Source organism: Telmatherina bonti (genome assembly GCF_933228915.1).
Source record: "Telmatherina bonti genome assembly, chromosome: 15".
Lineage (NCBI taxonomy): Eukaryota > Metazoa > Chordata > Actinopteri > Atheriniformes > Telmatherinidae > Telmatherina > Telmatherina bonti.
Genome location: NC_136613.1, coordinates 20205320 through 20227763, shown reverse-complemented (window position 1 = coordinate 20227763; position 22444 = coordinate 20205320). Strand labels below are relative to the sequence as shown.

At 37.3% G+C, this 22444-nt stretch overlaps 1 protein-coding gene across 4 annotated transcripts in view; it reads left to right on the top strand.

Annotated features, from left to right (window-relative positions):
• ubr3 (ubiquitin protein ligase E3 component n-recognin 3) overlaps positions 1 to 16883 on the top strand; it is a 45342-nt gene extending 28459 nt beyond the window's left edge. For all 4 annotated transcript variants that reach the window (XM_079253969.1, XM_079253967.1, XM_079253968.1 and 1 more), the window contains 12 exons: positions 79 to 279; positions 593 to 729; positions 3745 to 3830; positions 6799 to 6904; positions 9431 to 9531; positions 10302 to 10426; positions 11425 to 11532; positions 11758 to 11883; positions 12098 to 12280; positions 13329 to 13538; positions 13908 to 14047; positions 14878 to 16883. In XM_079253969.1, the coding sequence (XP_079110095.1) occupies positions 79 to 279; positions 593 to 729; positions 3745 to 3830; positions 6799 to 6904; positions 9431 to 9531; positions 10302 to 10426; positions 11425 to 11532; positions 11758 to 11883; positions 12098 to 12280; positions 13329 to 13538; positions 13908 to 14047; positions 14878 to 14995 (1641 nt within the window). In that variant the 3' untranslated portion in view covers positions 14996 to 16883. The remainder of the gene's footprint in view (positions 1 to 78; positions 280 to 592; positions 730 to 3744; positions 3831 to 6798; positions 6905 to 9430; positions 9532 to 10301; positions 10427 to 11424; positions 11533 to 11757; positions 11884 to 12097; positions 12281 to 13328; positions 13539 to 13907; positions 14048 to 14877) is intronic.
• The last annotated feature ends 5561 nt before the right edge of the window (positions 16884 to 22444 follow it).

Here is a 22444-nt window from a genome sequence, read left to right as displayed (position 1 = left end):
AATGAAGAAGTTTCTGTATGTTTTTGGGTTTGGATTGGATGATTGAAATATATTTTGTTTTCATGTGTCTTTTTCTAGAATGATCAGGTACTCCAGGGTTTCTCAGTTGACAAGGGTGAATTTACCTGCCCGCTGTGCCGACAGTTTGCCAACAGTGTCCTTCCCTGTCGCCCTGGGCACGGCACAGATGCTGGTGCATGGCACACACCCACAAACAAGAAATTGTGTGTGCTTGTTAAGGAGGTGGAGGGTCTGCAGGATAAATTGGCTCTTTTTCCAGTGAGTTTTGCTTATGGGGTGTTGGGGAGGGGGTCAGCCGATTGACGGCGAAGGATGCTTGCAATCTTAACTATTTTAAGTACATTTATTTTTCTTCTTTTACCATTGCTTAACTGCCTACTGGATGGGAATTTTTGTGTTTAAGCCATGCATTCATAGAAACCACACTTCATATCTTCTTTACTTCTTTTAGTGTCTTGACAGAACTGGAATTTTTATTTAAGTTTTTCTTATTTTCCCAGACACACATTAACATTTTTTCCCCTTAGCAATTTCCCTTGGAAATTAATAGTGTTTTTCTTTTAATTTCCAGACGGAGTCAAACTTGAGTAAAGAAATGGAGCTGGTTATCAAAGACATCAAGAACACCACCCAGAAAAAATACATGGATTATGGCAAGAGCCCTGGTTCCCCTGACAATGATTTCCTCTTCATGTATTCAGTGGCGCGGTAAGAACAGTGTCTCATTGGGTGCTTTTGAAAGTTTTTCATTCTGTTGTATTATGCTGGATTTATGCTCGCATGGTGTCTGCGTATGATAAGGCCAACATAGGTTTAATTTTCTTGCCATTTCTCTCCCTTATTTATTGCACAAATTTGGGGAGAAGCTCCAGAAATCCAGAAACACTTCATTTTAAGCTGACCAATAACTAGGGAGTACTGCACTGCAAGCAAGGTTCTCATCAGCTCTGGCAGCGTTTTGTGTCAGTGCAAACAGTGCATGTTTGGTTATTGAACACTTAACAAACACATCCGTTGTAGTTGAGTTTGAAGACCAGGGCAAAAAAAAACAACACACAACTCTGAAATACAAACCCAAAACAAAGGAAGATGCCAAATATTTTGGGATTTCCTCACCTTGTCCAGTCAAGTCCCCCAGACTATCCTGGTGTGAATGTGCCCTTAGAGGTCACTCGTCATCTGAGATGATTTTGTTTCATCCAGCCTGTAATTCTTTCTTGGATTTCTATCCACAAAACAAAATAAAAAATACCAGAAGAGTAAAATTACACAGTTTTCTTCAGCATTTGTATCATAACCATCATAACACGTCGTCACGGATAAAATAAATGACCCACCAAACCACCTTGGGGCCTCTTATTCTCAATCCATTCTAAAAATTCAGCCCTTCATGTAGTGTAACCATCCAGACCTTTTGCCCACCCAGTGTTGTAGTTCCCTGAGCCCCCCACCCTAAACAGAATATATCCCTTAAGAGTGTTTGGGTGCCTGTTGGCTTTCTGAAGTTCAATGAACAGCACAAATTGCCTGAGGAGTGGAAAATTCCTCTGTCACAGGGGTGCTCTTATCAGCAATAGCCAGATGGAGCTTCACCGTAGCTGTATTATCTATGTGAAATTGCTTTTTCTCCCAGGAAACCCAAGAATTTGTCCCTCCTCTATGGGCGATAGAAAGGAATGGCCAGAGTTAGGATGATTCAGGCCCAATCAGTCTTATTTTTGCTATATTTATTTGTTCTCACCACCTATCTACTTTGTTAAAGGTTATAGCTTAATTTTCTTGTAATCTGTAAAATTAAAAATTTGTATGTTTAAAAAACTTGTTTTGGAGTTAGATAGAAAAAACTAAATTGAGTATTATGTACAAATTTGTATTTTGTGTGAGCTTTTATGCTGATGGTGTAACTTACTCCTTGACACTACCATTTATTTGATGTGGAATTGCTGCAAAAATAGGCACATTGAATAGAAAATGGCTCGGATATGCTACGTCTTTCATCTTCCTAATCAAATAGTTGAAAAGGGCATGCTGCATAACCACAAGCTGGATATGATGTTACACAGCACAGCCATTTCTGCCAAAACCAGCACCCTCCCTTGCACATATTCACAATCTTAGCAGTCATCTTGTAAAGAATACTGAACCAAAAATTTTTTTTTAAAACACCTTTAGCAGCTGGGTCTGGAACAGATGCAGGTCATTGCAAATCTGTGATTATTAAACACTTTAAAAAAAAAAAAAAAAAAAAAAAAAAAAAAAAAAATAATTTTTTTTTTCTTTTTTCTTTTTTTCCCCATAAGACCTTGTAGTTGAGTCTTGCAGGTGCCTTGCAGACCAGCAAAATGTAGCTATTAAAAGCAAACCAAAACAAAGGAATGTGCAACATTTTTTAAGTTTTACGATCTAGTCCAATCAAGTTCCTCCCACTATCCTGGTATTTAGGTTATATTCTGATTTCATTTAAACAAACAGGACAGAAGCTGGATTTGTAGTAAAATAAAAAATAATAAACATGAAGTGAAACATTTCTTTTAGAGATATTTAATTGCTTTCCAAAATGTCCTGAAGTATTTACATCCTGGTGAGCTGCAGATATGCTTAACTTGTCTACTTTGCCAGTCTAGCAAACGTTTACTTTCCAGACAAACTAGTGCTATCTTCCCTTGAAGAGATTTGTCAGAATAGCTGTGTAGCTGTAGAGGTTTGCTTTCCTTTTATACCTGTCTGACTCACCTGCTGAGGCAGCAGCAGATTCAACTGACTGGACAGCAGTCAGATGTGTAAGTGAAGTTACTTTGTCCAAGTGAAAACATTTGAATGTAGCCAAAGTTGAGAAGCAGAACCATCCATCCATTTTCTTTGCCTGCTTTAACCTGTTGGGTGCTGCAGGGGCCTATCTCCATTAACCCTTTCATGCATTTACAAGCTTTTTTCTTGCATCTTTATGAATAAAGATGGTATTTTTGTATATAAACCACTTCAGTGGTTTGAAAAATGTATTTTCTTTTATTAATTCATGCGTGAAAGGGTTAACGTCTAATATTTTGTTTGTTGATGTCATGTTTTTAAAACAATTGACCCCTGGTTAATATGAAATTTTATTGATCTGTCACTGATTTTAATAAGTTTTCTGACTGTGGAGAAAGAGTGATGTCTGAAAATGGATAGAGTGAAAATTATTAGTATTCTGTCATACTGTTGTCAGTATTACAACAATAAATGTTGATGGACTATGTCAGGTTGTGTATTGTGTGTTTAGTACTTTTCTAAACTATAGACATGTTTATCTGTGTTTGTCCTACTGGTGGTGCTGATTAGCTAACCATTTGTTCTCCTGCAAACTTATTTTCACCAACAGTATTTCCAGCTGATCAAATGTTATCTTATCTTACGATTCAGTTTTTTATCTTGGTTTTTTTTTTTCGCAGGATATCTCACACAGTGGCTGATGATTTGCTTTTATTGCAGATTTTGCTAAAAGTGGACGTTGTCATGATTTTTACTTTGATTTTTACACTGTTTTAAAAAATAGCTTTGTGTTGTATAAAACAGTTGCGATCACTTTTAATAGTTTACCGAAATGCCTTTTATAGAATTAGGATTTTCAAAAAGTTAGCATTGTGTCATCATGTTCGAGGTTGTTTAGGTTTTGAATTTACTCAAACTAAACTGTTCAATATTAGTTTGTTCTGTATATTCACACAAAAAACTCTGTCACCACAGGACCAACTTGGAGTTGGAACTTGTGCATCGGGGAGGAAATCTATGCTCTGGAGGAGCGAGTGCAGCTGCCAAACGCTCATGTCTGAGTGAGTAGTTACTACTTTGATTCCTCATATTGGATTTATTTTATAGTGATCAATTACTGCCAAGATAAAAGCATGTGGCTGCTTGATAGCAGTCCAGACATTCAGTGGACAAGTGAACAGTCTCCATCCTTCAGTAATAATTATCTGTCTTGTCTCCTTTTTAACACAAAGTGCTGTTAAAGTGTGTGGATTTTTAGTAAATCGAAATATGTAAGCTTTGTATGATATAGTATCATCGTCAGATGGCATGAACGCTGACTTAAATGGTGTCGCTGTGACTTCATTTGTAATCAGCTTAAATGTAACAAAATGTCTGACTTACAAGCAAATTTCCAAGTTACACCTTGATCCTGATGGAGAAAAATGGCAGTAAAGGGTTGATAACCAGATATGTTTAACTTGGAAAAACTCTGATTTGAATATTGATTTACAGTTAAAGCTGTAATCTTTGGGTAAAACATATGTGAATAAGAGATATTTGGAATAAGGTGAATCTGATCAGAGGTCTGTCACTACATCCCACTTTCTGTTTATTTAATTAAACCATAACTGCTGCAGTGAAATGGCCTGTCATCCTGAGTGACTGAAAAAAAGATTTAACACTGAAGATTTGCCAGTTTGGAGCTATGTTAACCATGTAGCAAGGACGACTGCCAAATTTGCTCAGTTGCAGTACATTAGTGTTTAGTCTTCTTAGGGAAATGGATTTAAAAGAAAAAGCAGACGTTTGCTAACTGAGAGCCTATTGGGTTCCTAAACCTGCCTCCCACAAGACACTTTGCACATTCAGCTGATGAGGTTACAGTTGACTACTAAAACAAGCTTTTTTCAGTTTCCATCACTGAGGAAAAGTCTGAAATATAAAGTCCAGACCTCAAATACCTATGGTCCTTTTATCAAAGTAACCTTAGGGACAAAGTAGCTGCTACAGCACAGGGAGTTTAAAGGCATCTAGTAAGTATGTAACAGTTATTCTATTACTTGAATCCCTTATTTTCTTACATGACTGATAAACATGTTTGTACATGTACTGCAATACACACTACCCTGGCCAGTATTTTATTCAGCCACCTTTTACTTGGATTATTGTACACTTGTAGCATCTGTTTAATAATAACACCACAATCTTCACCACAATCTGGAATTAATAATGGGAAAGTAAGACTGCTACATAAAGTCTTCTGCAGCACATTTAGAGATTCTCACTAGGGTTAACGACTGGACTCTCCTGGCCAATCCATGTGTGATTCTCTGCCCCAGTCGTCACAATTTGATCAATTGTGACATTGTCATCTTGAAATGTGCCTGTGCCATCAGAGGAAAAAGTCTAGAAAATGAACTATTGATTGAATAACATGGTTATTCAGTATATCCATGCAGTCATATTGCCTCATTTATTAAGCAAATAATGTTGACATTCTTTAATGTGACAAACTAATCCAATCCTAAAAATGACTTTTTTTTTCTTTTATAAGGGCAGGAAATGTATGTTATTATGAGCAGAGACCAAAATGCATTCATGAACATATATGACAAATGTGTAAAAGTCCCATGTAAAAAGTAGATAAATTGAATAATTAAAACTAATATTAATTGAATATAGATTGACATTAAAACTAGAGGAAACTAAAGTGAATGGGTGAATGACACCTGATTAGGTTTTCAGATTGTTGGTGTTGTCTCTAATAAATCCAACAAGTCGTCTTGAGTTCAGTTATTTATTGACTTATCATGCCAGACAGTATCCTCTGGCATTTATAGATGGTAGTAGATTTCCAACTAAGAAAATATCCTTTTGTAAACACCTTAACTTCTTCCTTAGAGCAGATTAACACACCTTATTGTTACTGATTTGCTGGTGTGTGGCAAGTGTCAGAGAAAACTGATGATACCCTTTTAGAATTATGCCACCCACTACAACATTCATCACCAAGAAGAATCTCCTCTCATTTGTTTTTTATTGTTGAGAAAACAGACCATTTTATTTCAACTTGACTAGACCTAACAAATAAATGTAAATATGTCTCTTTTTGGAACTTGGAATGTGCACACGTATGTGTAAAATTTGAACACATTAGGAATGACAGCCGTGATTTGATTCACCTCCCTTTTATTTCTCAAACACTTTCTCCCTCCTTTTGGACGCGTGTCTCAGGTTACTTGCTAGTAAAGGGAGGGGGTGACGGTAGAAAGGAAACAAGCTGTAGTGAAGACAAATGGGATGCAACCAGAGACTGACAGATGTGTCACTTTCTCTTTTCTCTGTTTTTTTTTTTTTTGTAACACTGGAGGGCAATGTTGCTCCAAGTATTGATACTGGTTCATGAGAAGCTGATTCTATCAAGAACATTGTATTACAGCATCATAATTTGTTAAGAAGCTAAATCAGATAAGATTTATTTTGTTAACTAGACAAGGTATACATAAGGTTCCACATTTACATAAGAAATAAAGAAATGATATTCATGGTTTTTTTTTATGTTTAAAGCTTTTATAGTTTTTCATTTCCAACTTAAATGGCAATAGTTACAATTACTCACATCTCACAGAAAAGCTAATTTCCTGCCTTTTCTGCCAAGTCAGAATGTGATCAATTTTATATGTGAAACAGCTTTGTTCCAGAGAAAAATAATTTAGGTTTCAACGTGTCCTTGTGTTAGAAGCTTGTATGTTAACAGGAGACTCTGTGTGCGCAGGGGGCCGTCTTCATGTTCCATTAGTTTCACAACGAACAGGTGTAGCCTTACCAAAGAGTTGCTCAAGGCTATCGGGCTCAGCCATGAGTCCATCTGGCCTGGCCTGGTTTTATCTGAGCCGAGCATTAGTCTGCAGTCACTTCAAGGGCTTTCATCATTTGATCTACATTGTTTGCTGCTGTGACAGAAGATGCTCCATTTAACACCTGTTTTGTTCCTTGTACAGCCATTTAGAGGGTAATAATGAGATGTTTTGTTGTTACCTCCTTCAGATCAGCTCTTCCATGTGTTGGCCATGCACATGCGTCTGTACAGCATCGATTCAGCCTACAACCCGTGGACGAAGTTGACTCAGGTTGCACAAAATAAAGAGTCGGAGTGAGTGACTTTCTGCTTTCTGTTCCTTCACTTCCAATAAATATATAAATCATGTACATACATCACTCATATTTTCCAGTCTCTTTTGTGCCTCACACTATTTTGCCCTCACATTAACAGTAGCAGTCAGAGTGCCACTTTGTCCTGTTTCTAAACGCCACCATTTCCTCCTGCCCCCAATGGTTTTTCCTCCACACAAAGAGGAGGTAAAAACAGAAAGAGGGGCTGTGCAGGGTTTCCATAGATACCAATAATTGCTGCATCTGGCAAATTACCGGGCACTCCGCAGAGAGTGAAACGACCCTGTCAAATTCACTGTACTGAGAAAAACAGTACCACACCAGCACAATGTCTCAGCTCCCAGCTGTCCTCTTGGCTTCAACAGAAACCTGTATTTAACAAGATACATACAAAGAGCTTTCACACTGACACTGGCTTTTCTTTTTTAAGGACTACTATATATTTAAGAACACCCTATTTATATATTAATATGTTTAGATATCCCAAATGATAACCTAAAATAGCATTTAATAACATGGTAGATACCTCCCACCCCCCACCCCCCAAAAACCCCAAAAAACTATAGTTTTATAACCTAACAAAGCATCATTCGCTGAAATATCCTTTCCTCCCTGTTAGTGTTGCATTGGACAGCTTTTACACCTGTTACTATTTAAGTGCTCGCAGGCGCACAGTATTCTCATGGGGCCTATTTGCTGTTTAAAAATACTTTGCAAGGTTTCAGAAGGGAGCACTGTCATTGACACCTTCAGGCAGTTGACCTGATGTAGTCTAGTTTAATAGGACAGAGAGGTATTTTTACATAGATAAAAAATATCACTCTCAGCTTATACCTTATTGGAGATTTTACTGATGAATCTAGCAGCATTTTATGGTGGTGTACAACTATATACGCCACTCGGAGTTAAAAGCTCTATCCCCTAAGGTTTCTTTTCAGTGCACAGAAGAATTAAGTGGTGAGTGGTTTTGTAATGGGAAGTATTATTCTTTAAGAGCAGTTCCTCTTGTTCAAAACCCCTGGAGCCTTTCGAGTGTAAAATGGAGACTAGAACATCAACAGAACAAAGGACATGTAAATGGAGATGGCACACAGTGCAAATATGTAACCATGGATGCATTAAGGATGTTAGTTAGAGGATAAAAGGAGTGGGTCATTTCAGGCTGTGGTATTAGATGAGTAAATTTGAAATAACAAACAGTGCAAAACCTTTGCTGTCCTACATTTAAAAGCCCTATTTAGATATGCTTTATGTAGCTCTGCTGGATTTATATTTATGTTGAACGGATTCATGTTTGCTTTGTGGGGAGTTTGTATGTTCTTTCCGTGCATGTGTGGGTTCTATCTGGGTTCTCCATCTCCATGGTGGTTAAACTTTTCTGAGAGAAGAAGAAAAATGTATTAACTGCATGAATTAGTCATCTTATGGTGATTTTATAAATGACTTGATCTGGGTTCTCCATCTTCCTCCTACAGCCCAAAAACATGATTGCTAGGTTGTTTGTTGTCTGTAGGTTGGAGGTGGTGTGGGCACAAGTGGCTATTTGTCTCTCTGTATGACCTTTCTCTCAGTAGCAGCTGGGATAGACTGGGATTTGGGCACTTATGGTTCAGTTATGTCCCACATTTTGGCCAAACCTTGTTTTCTGTGTGCTGACAAAGGTGATGGTGATTAAAATTGGTCAGTGTATAAAATGAAACATGCATGAACAAGTTAAATAAATGTTAACTATCAACATGCTTTTGAAGGGCATTTCTGGATAAATCTTCATTGTTGTGCACCTATCATAATGAAAAATTAAAATAGACTTGGAGGGAGTGTTGATTCAACCTTTTGTTTTGTTGTGGAATATAATTTTTCCTTTAATTTTTCCCCATAGCTTAATAATTATAAAGTGATTTTTTTTGTGTGTGTGCAAAGGGGATTAAATGTCTTTTAGAAGGGAGTATAAAACACATCTTTGTAGATGTCATATAGCAGTGTAGAGTCCAGTTAATTAGGGAAAATGAGGGGGGGGAATTCCTCCATTTACATTGAGATGGTAGTAAATGAGAGAAATTAAATGGGTTATCATTATCCATTAGTCTCAAAGGCAAGAATAGTTGTGTGACTATAATTCTACAAAACCTTAAGCTGTAGATAGATTTTATATTGGATATCCTTTTTTTCTAATAGTTTGCACATGTGTTTGGGACATGTGCACACAGACAGCAAGCTACAAAATAGACATGTTCACTTATCATGCTGAAGTAGTAAGGTGCATGTCTGGAAAGGTCCTGTGTAAAGTAGAAATAGTGCTGTATTTACAATGGTGGTTAAACTTTTCTGAGAGAAGTAGAAAAATGTATTAACTGCATGAATTAGTCATCTTATGGTGATTTTATAAATGACTTGGTCTCCTTACTATGCTGACATTGCACGCAATATATACAGTACAATTCTATATATTAAAGGGCTCTGGTTTCTTCTTTTTCTCTCTCTCTCTTTTTTTTTTTTTTTTTAACAGGGACTTTGATGAAGAGAGACCGGAGGTCCCCATGCTGTTCAGAGATGTCCCTTCCCTCCTCATTATATTTGTGCTAACTATGCCACAGCCTCTGCGTAAAGGTACAGTTACTCTCACAGCGTCATGACCCCACTACAGAGTAAGGGCCATCTCAGTGGCTGTTTCAGAAGTTTGGCCTCATTTTCTGTTGTAATCAAGGTTAAGTGCCGGCAAGATATATTCCACTTGTCTTATCTTTGATCCTGTAGCTATTTGAGAATCAGGAAGACACAACCCTGATGATGCAAGGGGTGAGACTCCTTTGACTCCTGAACACCCAGCTGGAAGATTATTTCATTGAAGATAAACTATTGGCAGGGATGTTTGGAACATGTACACAACCCCTTTTTTACCAGCAGGAAAGTTCTGCTGGTAGATTTTACTTTGGTCTTTGTAGGGCTTAAAGTGTGGTCCAAAAGGGTAAAATGTTTCTCAGATAAAAATAAAATAACAAAAAAATTAGGCGTGGGATGATCAGTTTTTATGATTTTACTTAGTAACTGACACATTTGAATCAATAATGCATGATAAACGAGGACGTATACTAGGCCTGTGCTCCCTTACAGAAAGTGTATTGGCGCAATTTGTTCCAAGTGGGATTACACTTTATTGTTTGCTTTTTTGTGCGCTAACCCAGCTTCTCCTAGGCTGCATTTTTCAACTGAAAAGTTTGTTGTGGACACTTTTTACTGAAGCACTTAAAGCTAAACAAAGGGATCAAACACTATGTGTTAATAGCTGCCCTCCCTCAGTTGGCAATTTTGAAGGCATAAGATTATAACTTCATACACAACAGCTCATATTCATGGTGTAACCTTCTGTCTCCGCTCAGAGCACTTTACCTGTGTGGTCAAGATGTTGTATAACCTGCAGTTCACTCAGGCTTTGGCCGCGCTATCAACAAAGTTCAGCTCTGAGGAAAGGCAGGCCTGGGTCACCTCTGGAGCTCTGAAGAAGGTAAAGCAAAATCATGCTTCTTGTTAATCACCTCCCATATTAACATTCAGCTTACAGCATGGTGTAGAACATTTGTACAACCTCCACTGTTGACAATATACATCTTCATTATCTGAAATGCGTTATTGTTGTAGAGTGTTGCATTGATTGGCTATCTGTCACAAACTGCTACTATTACATTAGTGGGAGTCTGGCTTTAATGGCAAAAGACAAACGACTAAAAGCTTCTTGTTTGAGATTTTCCCATCAGTAATGGAAGTGTGAATTAGTAGCTTAATGCTGCACAATCGCATACAGAGGTGCTCACATGCTGCCTATAATATGGATTTTAGAGACACATCATGAACAGCATCCAAAATGTGCTTGAATGCTTTTGTAATTAAAGTGAAAACAATGTAGTCTGAAGGAAGATCAGAGCCCAGAGGAAGGAAATCAGAAGACTTTAAATCCCCCTCTATAAATCTATGACAAAGGACACCAGAGCAGATAAGGCTGCTGTTTTAATTCTACCGCCCTCAGATTGATGAGTGCTTGCAGACTTTTTGTCTATATAAAATACAACACAAATCTGTAAAATTTCCACCAGAACACACAATAACATCTCTTTTGAATATCAGATATTATTAAATAATTGCGGCGGTTTGATTCTACATGAGCCATTTTGTGTTGCAGTCCTTGTTATACCTAGCAGGACTGTTGTATCTGAAGTACATCATTTTCATTGTGCAAACATTCGAAGTCTATAGAATAAGCTTAAATGATCAATGTCTTTATTGGCTGGAGTTTATATAACACTTACTTACTTTCCCTTCCGCTCTATATCAATAGTTGAAGAACTGTAAGACCATGGACAAACTAACAGTGTGGGGGGAAAGTAAATGGATTTAAGTTCTGCTTTGTCTAGTAGTTGTCAGAGATGGTTACAGTGAAGTAGAAATCTTTTTCTTTTTGATGTCTTGTTAACCTTTTAAAGTTTTGTTCTTTATTTTCTGCCACAGAATGTTGGAAATTCAGAGAAGTGTGTTGAAGCTTTGCTCAGTTATGTAATCAGTGAACTCTCGAAGGACAAGAGTGTTTACAAGGTGAATGCTGAAGAAACAACCATGGTGAGTCCCTCAGATGACCTTTAGCCCTTCAGAGTTAACTGCTGTGAGGATCATGCGCTCTTGCCTTTATTTTGTTAATTTCCTCTTCAACTATAAATTGGTCATTACCCTGAGAGGCAATGATCTAAAATCTTTACAAATCTCCAGAGGAGATATGCATCACTGTATTATCAGTGAGCTGCTAGCTGGTTATTGATCAGGTGTTGCTGCTGTTTCCCTTTCCAGCTCAGCTCTAGTGTGTGGTCCCCACAGTCTATCGAGTTCAGCCTCCAGCAGTTCTGCCTGCCCTTCCTTCGCCTCTCCTGCCTTCTGCAGCATCACCTCTATGGTGAAAACCTAACTGGCTGCCAGGTATATTTGATCATGAATATCTTTACCTCTGTTCACGTGTAACTAGAATGTCCACATCTTTTTATGTTATTTTGATTTCTCATAATTACATGGATTTTATTTGTAGAGATTGATGCTTCTGCAAATCCTCTGAAATGACCCAGCCATTAGTCATTTCCAGCTTTTGGCCACATCAAAGAGTGAGTTCACTGACTTGTCTTTTTTTCCCCCACAGGAGGAGGAGGAGGAGTTTTCATCCTTGTCTGTGTGCTTGGGGCTACTACCCTCAGCCCTTCAGCCTTCCAACACCGTGCACAGTGCCTCATGTCTGGAGTGGCCTGTCAACGCCTTTGACTTGGTGACACAGTGGTGCACTGAGGTCACAGGACTTTGTCAGATGCATGCTGAGCAATCACTGGTATGTTTAGGAATTTGATTTAGTTAAAGAGCATTGTGCATTATTGCTGTGTTCGGTTTGACTTGGAGGTTGAAAGTAGAAACTGTGAATGACGTAATAACCGAGTTGAGAGCATTCACTTTGACCAAGTTGAGACAGCTAACACTTTTATTTAGTGTGTTAGACATGCACACATTTTATAGACTTATTTATAGAAGTTACAGAGTGCTACCTTTAACTGTATTTTATGTACGGTTAAACAAGTACAGTTAGACATAAATGTATGTTTAATTTGTTTGGCAGCCATCTTTACTAGGTAAACTCTGTGTTACTGGGTCTGCTTTGACTTTCTGAGTCAGATTTCTGACTTCAGGGGACGTTCAGGTTTTATTTCACACTGAGGTCTTGGGAAATCTGATTTCCCAGTACAAATCGAACACACTACCATAATATAAAACATGTAAGTTTGTTATCAAATAAAGAGGAATCCCTGACAAATTCAAAGCGCACATTTTAATGCACAAGATTGACTCTAAAATGTGAAATGCTTTTTACAATCTGAATTTAAGTTCAGCCTTGGTGGATAAGGTCTGTAGCTGCATTTAAGTTCAGCCTTGGTGGATAAGGTCTGTAGCTGCTGCGGTTCTCCTGCTGTCTTTTTAATAAAGTAACTGCACAGCTGACCACATATCATATGCCCTCATTGTTTCATCCTGCATTAATCTTTGGTGTTGTATATCATTTGGTGAAAACATGAAGTGTCTTGTATATCACTTTATATTGAACTGACAATCATTAACAAGGGAGATTTTTTTTTTTTTATTATTATTATTATCCCAGTGAAGGACACTATAAAAACTAAGGTGAAGATTTTGGCTGGATTTACTCTGTGAAAGTTGAAAAAGTTTCTAGACATTCATACAGAACTATAGTTAATCAAGCACACCTCCTACCAGAGTATGCTTTTAATGAGTACAGAATAAAATGGATTCTTTGCTCGTACCCAGTGATTGTGCGGTCATTGAGAAGCTGTTCCTTTATATTTTTCTGTCTGTCTGGTCCTCTCTAGACCTTGCTGGTCCAAGATCCTCAGTGGGCAGCACCTCGCCTTCTTCAGCTACCTGACAATTACAATATCATCTTCCAGTACTATCACAGAAAGGCCTGCACAGCCTGCAAAAAGGTGCCAAAAGACCCTGCACTCTGCCTCGTTTGTGGCGCTTTCGTTTGTCTCAAAGGTGTATGCTGCAAGCAACAGGGTGTCTGTGAATGTGTTTTGGTAAGTTCCACAAAATTACTAAAGCCTTGCTATATGTTTTAATGATTTTTTAAAGTGTCCATGAAATCTGATTCTCTGTTCTGACAACAAATGGTGAGTGGTGCCAAGGTTAAGTCAGTTTATCAGAGCTAAGTGGGCAGCAGTCTTGGTAGCCTTGGTTGAGATTAGAATCACAGAGAAACAAGTAGTGCTCAGCTTGCTGTATCAGGGGAATTCTAAAGCAGACTATGTGAAGGCTAATGTTGGTGTAAATTGTCATGTTGTCTTGCAAAATGACATGAAGTCTAAAGCACTTTAAGCTGGCTTCACAAAGCTGTGTGTGACTGTTGTTTCTTTTTCAAAGCTTATTTGTTACTTGTCTCTTTGCAGCACTCTCAACATTGTGGTGCAGCTACAGGCATATTTCTACTGATAAATGCCTCAGTCATCATCATCATTCGTGGACATCGTTTCTGTCTGTGGGGCTCTGTTTACCTCGATGCTCACGGAGAAGAGGATCGTGATTTACGGTATGAGCTCTATAGTGACATATTAAGATATTTTAAATCTGTTTATACTTTAAATTAAGCCTTCTCATTTGTTGATAGCTTTTTATGTTTTGGGGTCATGTTGGCAGTTGCAGAAGCATGTCACTACCACCCTAGAAAAACATGATGATTTCAAAAGTTAAATGTTAAGACAAGATCTATTTTAGATTACGACTAGATATTGCATGCTTGTGAAATTTTTATAACACTCATAAACTTAAACGTATTATTGTGACAATGTAGTGTTTAATTTTTTAATTGTGTGTACTAATCACATCCACCACTTGTCTCGCAATCATTTTTATGTGTTAGAAGAATATAAATATATCACATTACTATGTTACCCAGAGTTTTTTATATGTAATTTAAGTAATTTTAAAGTCAATATTTGTTTTATATCAATTTTTTTATGTTAGAAGACAAATGTTTTCCTTTTTGGCTGTTTCCCTCTGTGGTCATCACAACGAATCATCTGCCTTCATCTAACCCTGTCCTCTGTATCCTCTTGTTTTAACCAACTACCTTCATGCCCTTATTCTCTACATCCATAAATGTCCACTTTAGTGTCTTGTCTGGTACTTCCCTCTTTTCTCCTGATATATTCACTATCCCTCAAACCATCTTAGTTTGGCTTCTCACTACACTACCGAACATCCTTATACTGTCTGTCCTTGTCACTTCTAAAGAGAAAAAAACAAACGGTTAAAAATGTTTAAAGAATCAATTTACCTTTAAAAGTACATTGATTCATTGAATCAATGTACTTGATTGTGAATAAACCACTCTCACCATTGTTTTCCTCTTTTCTCCAGCCGTGGCAAGCCTCTGTTCTTGTGTGAAGAGAGGTATCGAGTGTTGGAGCAACAGTGGGTTTCTCACACCTTTGATCATATCAACAAGCGTTGGGGACCGCACTATAATGGACTCTAAAATCTTCCAAAGTCCACTAATTAACAGAAAGAAACACACAATCCAAGATGGAGATTTTTTTCTTTTTATTTCCTGGCTTGTGTCTGCCTTTATTAAAATATTTGGGAACTTTTAACATGATAAGCACAAACATCTGGTGAGGATATTTGCCACAGCTTTGGTTAATGTGAAGTTAGGTGTAAAGTCATGCTTAAAAGATTAACAGGTGCGTGTGTGTGTGTGCGTGCATGTGTGCGCGTGTTCAAGTGATTATTAGTGTGGTTTTCAACAGGAAAAAAAAAAACAGAATTTGATGAGGTCTAAGTAAAATAAAAATAAGTCCTTTCAGAAATTCAGTTGGCTTGGAGCAGGCTGAAAAACCCTGCCTTACTTATTTATTGGGTTTAAACCCCCCCCCCCATCTCCCCCCCCCCCCCCCAATAAAAAGTATATATATGTACGGAGCACTGAAGATTCTCTGCAGTTTGATGACTTTTGCAACATTTGTGATGTTAATGCATATCCCCTTTATTTATCGAAATGTGCTCTGCTGTGCTGGCATGAGTTTCAAGCTCCTGATGAGTGTAGCGATATTTTTGCAATCTGCACTCATTGTCTGCTGAAATGTGATGGTAGGCAGAACATTAACACACTAGAGATTTTTTTCTTTTGCCAACAAGCAAAATATCTTTTGGGTGTAGTTGCAATCCATCCTCAGGAATTTGTTTCTTTTGTTTTTGATGTTTAAAATACATTTTAGATATTTAAATAAATGCTGCTGTTCATAGTTCCAAGTAAATAATTTTAACTCTGTGGGAATTTTTTTGTTTCTGTTTTTTTTCTAAGGTTGTGCTTTGAGTTTACAGTGGATGGCTGGGAATGTTGACTCAGACTCACTTTAATATATAAGAGGGTAAGTGGTTGAGCCCACTACAGCTTCTATAGTCCTGTGTTTTCAGAGCTTATTGCGTTTGGATGGATATGAAGAATAAACTCAAATGGCATCTTTAAGACAGCTACAGGCTGTCTGTGAATAGACTCAGCTTCATTGTCCCTGATCCACAAATACATTTATTGTGTTACTATTATTTTTTTTAATAAAATGTCACTGCACAGACTGGGTGTCCTGCTGCATTGACAAGTTGTGTGCTGGTGAGAGCAAACATTGCATCAGGTTTTTCACAGTATTTGCTCAGATATGAAACAAGTTGGTTTTGAGAAGAGATGGCAGTACCAATCATTGATCTTTCTATGCTGTCAGCAAAGTTTTTTTTCCTCTCTTCATCCGTTTATCAAGTCATAACTACAGTACAAATTAATTCATTAAAAATATCTCTTACTCATCATCTAGATTTATAGTTGCATTCTGACATTTCAGGATTATCAGACTTGCGTATCCGTTATACACTGTGCATGACATCCTTTAAGCAACCATTATTTAAGTGTCTTAACAACTTGATTTTCTGATTATCATCTTTCTTTCTGGAATAGGGGAAATTTCATTCAGTTGTGCCTGCAAAGATTAACTTCTCAGAGTAATAAAACAGCATACAGCTGATGTATCCCTGCAGTTTGAAATACTGGGCCACATTGTGCTTCATTGTGGAATTCTCTAAGAGCAAGCCAGCACTTGAGAAAACTTTCTTTTGACTTCATGCATGCTGCTTTTCTGTTCACCAGGTTTCTCCTTTTTCTTCATTTTTGCAGTACCCACTCTGTAAATGACCGCAACCAAATAGCCAATGAGTACTGGGTGTAAATTGTAACTGAAAGCTTCTGTGTGTTCTCCTGTATGAACGAAAAGAGAATACAGTACATTACTGTAGGTGCTGACTCAAACTTTCTGAGTTTGACCAGGAAGTATGGCTTGGACATTTAATGCAAAATGTAAAATATGTGAATAAAATATAAGCACATTAATGTGTTTCTTTTGTTGTTGTTGTTGTTTTGCATAAATACTGGGGGAAAAAAAGACTCAACTGTTTTCACCCAAAAAAGGGGGCCATATTTTTTTCCTACCCATTATTTTTGGAAGATGTTACTGAATTTCTTTCTGGTTAGTCTAAAATGAATACTGATGAGAGTAATAAAAATTAAAAAAAAAAAAAAAAAAAAAAGCTATTTCCTTTTGTTTAAACTCCATAAGTGTTTCATTTAGGTTAAATTAAAATATTCTGCAGCTTGAAGATGTAGGGCTGTCATGTAACTGTTCACAAAGGGTCCCATTTGTTGGGGCTCAAATTTGGGAACATGTTCATATTGGCCTGCAAACTAATCACCCAATGAGCAATTTTTATTTATTTATTTTTGAAAAATGGACTAGTTAAACTGATACATGTGTATGCATGTCTGTGTTGGCTGTCACTTGGTAGAGCACTAAGTTGTATTTTTTTTTTTTTTTTTTTAAATAATTTCTCTACGTGAAGATCAGGCTCATCTGAGAGAGGTTTCACTGCCATGTGACTGAGCATTTGCAGGATAATTGGTTTGGACTTCATAAACAGGGGAGGCCCTTTCTATAATGACCAGTTGCAGCACAAAGCCTGTTTTCTGCCAATTAGGCAGAAAGAGGGAAAATGGTGTAGCGTGCGGGTCTGTGGGGACATTTTACCCAGAGGAAAACCACCGAGGCCCAGCAACAAGGTCCAGACTGTACGATGTTGGTGTTGCATGCGATTGTCCAGCAGGCATCCCTGGACGTTTCCTCCATTGCCCCCTGTGCAGGTAGATTTTACCACTGCAACGCAAACAGACTATCAAAGACCATATAAGGTCATAGTAATCGGTCAGTTAATACCACTTCCGGTCTGTAGGACAACACACTCGGGTGTCTGTTAATAATTTACCTTCTTTACCAAGCAGACTACATTGGATATGTTGCTATGGACGGTAACACAGTTAATCCAATCTATATTTTTAATTTTATGAATCTGAGCCGGAAGTTAAATCAGTTGAAGAGAACAAGTCCCTCTGATGACTGACATCCGTCTGTGTTACAGATGTTGCAGATGGAAGTTCGACAGCAGCAATGTCCAGGTAAGAAATCCCTAACCTCTGGTTTGCTTAGAATTCTACACTTTTAGTTTGTTAATATCAAAGTGAAATTTTACACTTGGAAGTGTTGTTGCTGTTTTGTTAAGTTGTTCTCTGCACATTAACAGCAATGGCAGACTGGCTTTTTCCACCTTTATTTTTATTTTGACATGATTTAGGGGATTTAAGGGAAAATGTCGAAAAGGGACAATAATGATGAGATCTAGGTTTCATCCCAAAAAATCAGTTAAGGAAATGTTTTGTGAGGCAGCAAAGCTAAGACTGCTTCTGTCCTGAAATCCCCAATCTTCTATTGGTGAATAACTATTAAATCTCCCCCCCTACCACTAAAACAAAATTTTAATTCAAAATGAACTATTTGCCCTGACTCCAGTTGTCAGTAAATCAGGGGTACTCAAAATAGTTGAGTAGGCTGCAATCCAGCAGGCTTTCTATGTATCCATGCTCCAACACACCTGACTCGTTGTAGCAGGACCACCGGTAGATCCTGGATTACGGCTCTCATAGGACTGAGCTGAGTAACATTGTTCTACATGCACACAAACTTCTCTGCTCAGTGGTTTAAAAAATACAATTATTAAAGATTTCTGATGGTACATATTTTTCATTGTCTTGAAATTTCAACAGTCTGTTAATATTTCACATGAACTGAAACAGTCAATATGGTGCAAGACTGAAAAATACTTCATTCCTATAGGAAAAGTTTTTGCTTTGAGACTATCTGCACTAATATACTGAAGAATGGAGCTGAAATATTGCCTCTAATGCAGTTTTATTGCATTTACAGAATCAGTAACTCTGTCATGTGAAGTTATTTTCTGCATCACATCACCGTGGCACTGTACTTTAGTGTTTGTCAAAAAAACAAAAATGACAGAGATTAATTGATAAATGTGGTTTTAAAAATTGATCATGATTATGCTTGCCCTTTCTTTCTGAATTAGTGATTGACTAAGTAATTAGTTAATTAGTAATTAGGAGGGGGAGGGGGAAAAAAAGCATCTGTCCATGGTTATGTGAGGTCATCCAGGGTGAGAACAAGGGTGCAGTGCTGCAGGCCTTGCTTGTTGCTGGTGGAGGTTTATTGCAAAGCCTCTTTATATCCCCTTAAAAGGGATTATAGCTCACTCTCTCTCTCTCTCTCTTTCCCTCTCTCTTTCCCCCCCTTTCTCTCTGAAGATTTACCAAAGGTTTACCAAGTGGCGTTCCCATGAGGGTTTATCAGAAAGAGTAGAACTGCATGAGTTTGATGGAAGCAGAAAATAAGATTACTCACTTTTACTTCACACAGTTTTGTTGTGACAAAGATCCTCTGCAGCTTGTCATATTATCTGCAGCTGTCACCAAAGAGCTGAAACTTTTACTTATTTAGATATACGTAAAATCCTGATGTCTTGTAAAGCAGAGGTGGAAAGTAACAAATTACATTTACTCACAGTACTGTTACTGAGTAGTTTTTGTCATTTTGTCATTTTTAAGTATTTTTTTTTAATGGGTAATTTTACTTTTACTCAAGTACGTTTCTACACAACTAGTAAAAAAAACTGAGTAAAAAAAAAAAAAATACAGAGAACAGGCATTATGCCGGATGTGACAGATTGTCATTCTCTGCTGCTCATATACTTCGGTCACATTCGACTGACAGGAAAATGCGCAGACATGTCCGGTTTGTGGGCGTGTAATTCTCATTGTCTTAAAGTTTATTAAAAACAGTTATGGATAAGATTTAGGACTTGTCCTTTGTTTATATCAAGTAATTGAAAGTAACGAAGTAACTTTTAATCAAAGTAAATATTTAATTTTGTATATTTTTACTCAAGTAAGTAACTTTTTAGATAGGTATTTTTAATGAAGAATTTACGGTAAGAATGCATATATTTTTACATTATTACAATTTTTCATTACTTTTGTAAGCAAACGAGGGACATAAATGAAATGTATCATATAAAGATAAAACATTCATACGAAAAAAACTTTTTAAAGAGTGATTATCTTTGTAGTTTTTACAATACACGTGCCAGGATTGCACATCACTGACCAGCTTTTCGAATAGCCAGATACTTCTGTCTTTCAGTCATGCAGTATGAGAAACAAAGGGTAACCTGAACCCTGTCATCGAGGACCAGTGGTGTCCAGTTCTTAAGCTGCACTTCACTAGACTGTCCACCTGAAGAGCAGTGTTTAGGCTGCTTTTATGCTTCTTGGCAGTAACACAAACATATCATAATTGGGAGTCTTTATGAATGGATAAAATTGACGTACAGTTTTGGTCAATGGTTTTCTGTTCTTAGAAATCTCCATGAAATTGCAACAACAGAGGAGCCTCTCAGCACAAGTCTTGTTGTGGCCTTGTTTAGATGCCCACAGATTAAGACCAGACCAGCTGAAGATTTAAAAGCCCGTTTTACACTTTTTAAAAAAATATTTTTTATAGTTATGGAAGAATTGGCAAGTAATTAAGATGATTAGATGAAAGTCTTCTATTGAACCCATGTTAGACTTTCGCTTTCTTATCTTTTTCATATAGCCAATCATTCTGACCATTTTTATTGAAACCTTGACCCACACCTGTGGAATCAGTGTTGTACCTCTGAGGATATCTTTCATTTGGAAATACAACATAAATAATGTGCTAAAAGGAACAGTCCTAACTTTTGATCATTTTCTTACTTTACACTTAGATTCCTTTCATTATTTTTTTTCAAATTGTGTTACAATATAATTTTTTTAGTTTCAAAGCAAAGCACAACAGAAATAAAATCCATGAAAGCATTTTCTAAAATTGTACTCTTGTTGGAAAAAAAGATGGGATATATTTAAGCTTTTTCCAACTCATGCAACTTTTCTTCTCTTTATTGGATCCCTGAGGCTTTGATATCTGTGAAACAGCAGTATGGAGTTGCAGTGGTTTTTCAGGTAGAACAGTGTAGTTTTACACACACAGTGCTCTTCTTCTTATATTAATCATGTGGCCAAACTCGTGCCGTGTGATGATGCAGCAGCTGAATTTAAAGAACATAATGTACTAAAGGGAGAGGAGCACGGGTCACATGACCTAGTAACTATCATGAACTTCCTGGTTACCTGCCTGCAACCTAAGATGCTTCATATCAGCCACCATTATGAGTGGCTACATCTGCCACCTGAATATTTAACACAACTGTGGATCAGTTTACTGGTAAATTATTAATCTAGATAGATGGCTAAATTAGTCTGCAGCAGTTTGATGTGAAGCAGCATCAGACCTTTTCACCGAAGAAGGTATGTATCATCTGCAACTCTTTGACATGAGGATTTTTATGTTTTTTTCATTTTTACCCCTTCAAATGAATTATAACCGTTGGTAATTGTTGGTAGATTTTTACTGAAAGTAAATGTTTTTATGACTTACAGCCAAAAGAAAAGAGATTATTTGTACTTTGGAAATTTAAAGCAGTGTTTGGTTTTTGTTCTGTTTGTGTGTTTTTTAAGGTAGTTCAATAAAAAATGTTACCGAGATACACATTAACTAATAAGAAAGATTATACAGCAGTAACGGTTATCATCTTCGTGTGATCTGCAGCTTCAAATGTGGTAAAACATTTAAATTTCATGAGAGATGCGGCATAAAAGCCATCTGTTAAAAAAGTTTATGTAGGTGTGTTAGCAGCAGGTGCTTGGTTATTTATTCCACCACAGAACAGGGCAGCAGTGATAAATGTCTGTTGTGTAATAAGGCATGTATGATACATTATTCAAATCGGATTCAAAATGTGTGATACCTTTAAAACCATCAGTGATAGGTTGTTAGTGTGAAGATGAAGCCTGAATAACATTTGGTTGTTTGGGCTATTGCTTGCTGCCTTTGCTTGTTTCACCTTGAAAGACACAGTGAAGGATATCAGGTCTATCTCTGTGCTGTTTATTTGTCAGTCTCCACAGATTATCCATCTAATGTCCACCAGCATGTCGTCGCTCCTGCAGCATGCACAGTGGTTCATAAATCTGTCCTCATGTGTGAGGGTTAAACATAATTTTTCACATCAAATTGGTCATGTCAAAAGAACCTGTCGGGCTCTCAGGGTCACACAACCTCTCTGATTCATTAACATGTTCATGATAGAAGGTGTAGCAACAAGACTGAAAACAAACATCCCTCGTCATAAAAATGGGAAACATGTAATACAACATGGCATCGTGGATCCATCATATTATTTGACTTATAGTGTTCGACTCTTAATGCTTTGCATGATTGGTTGTGTGTCACCTTTAGTCAGAGAAACATCATGTTTTATTTGATGACAATTTATATGTAATCAGTCGGTATAGCTGATCATGTAAATGGCTTTGTAAAGCAAAATACCTGATGATAATTTCATAAAGCTGCATGTTTGAACGTGTGTCTCCAGTTCACTCCTTCAATTCTGGTAATCTCTG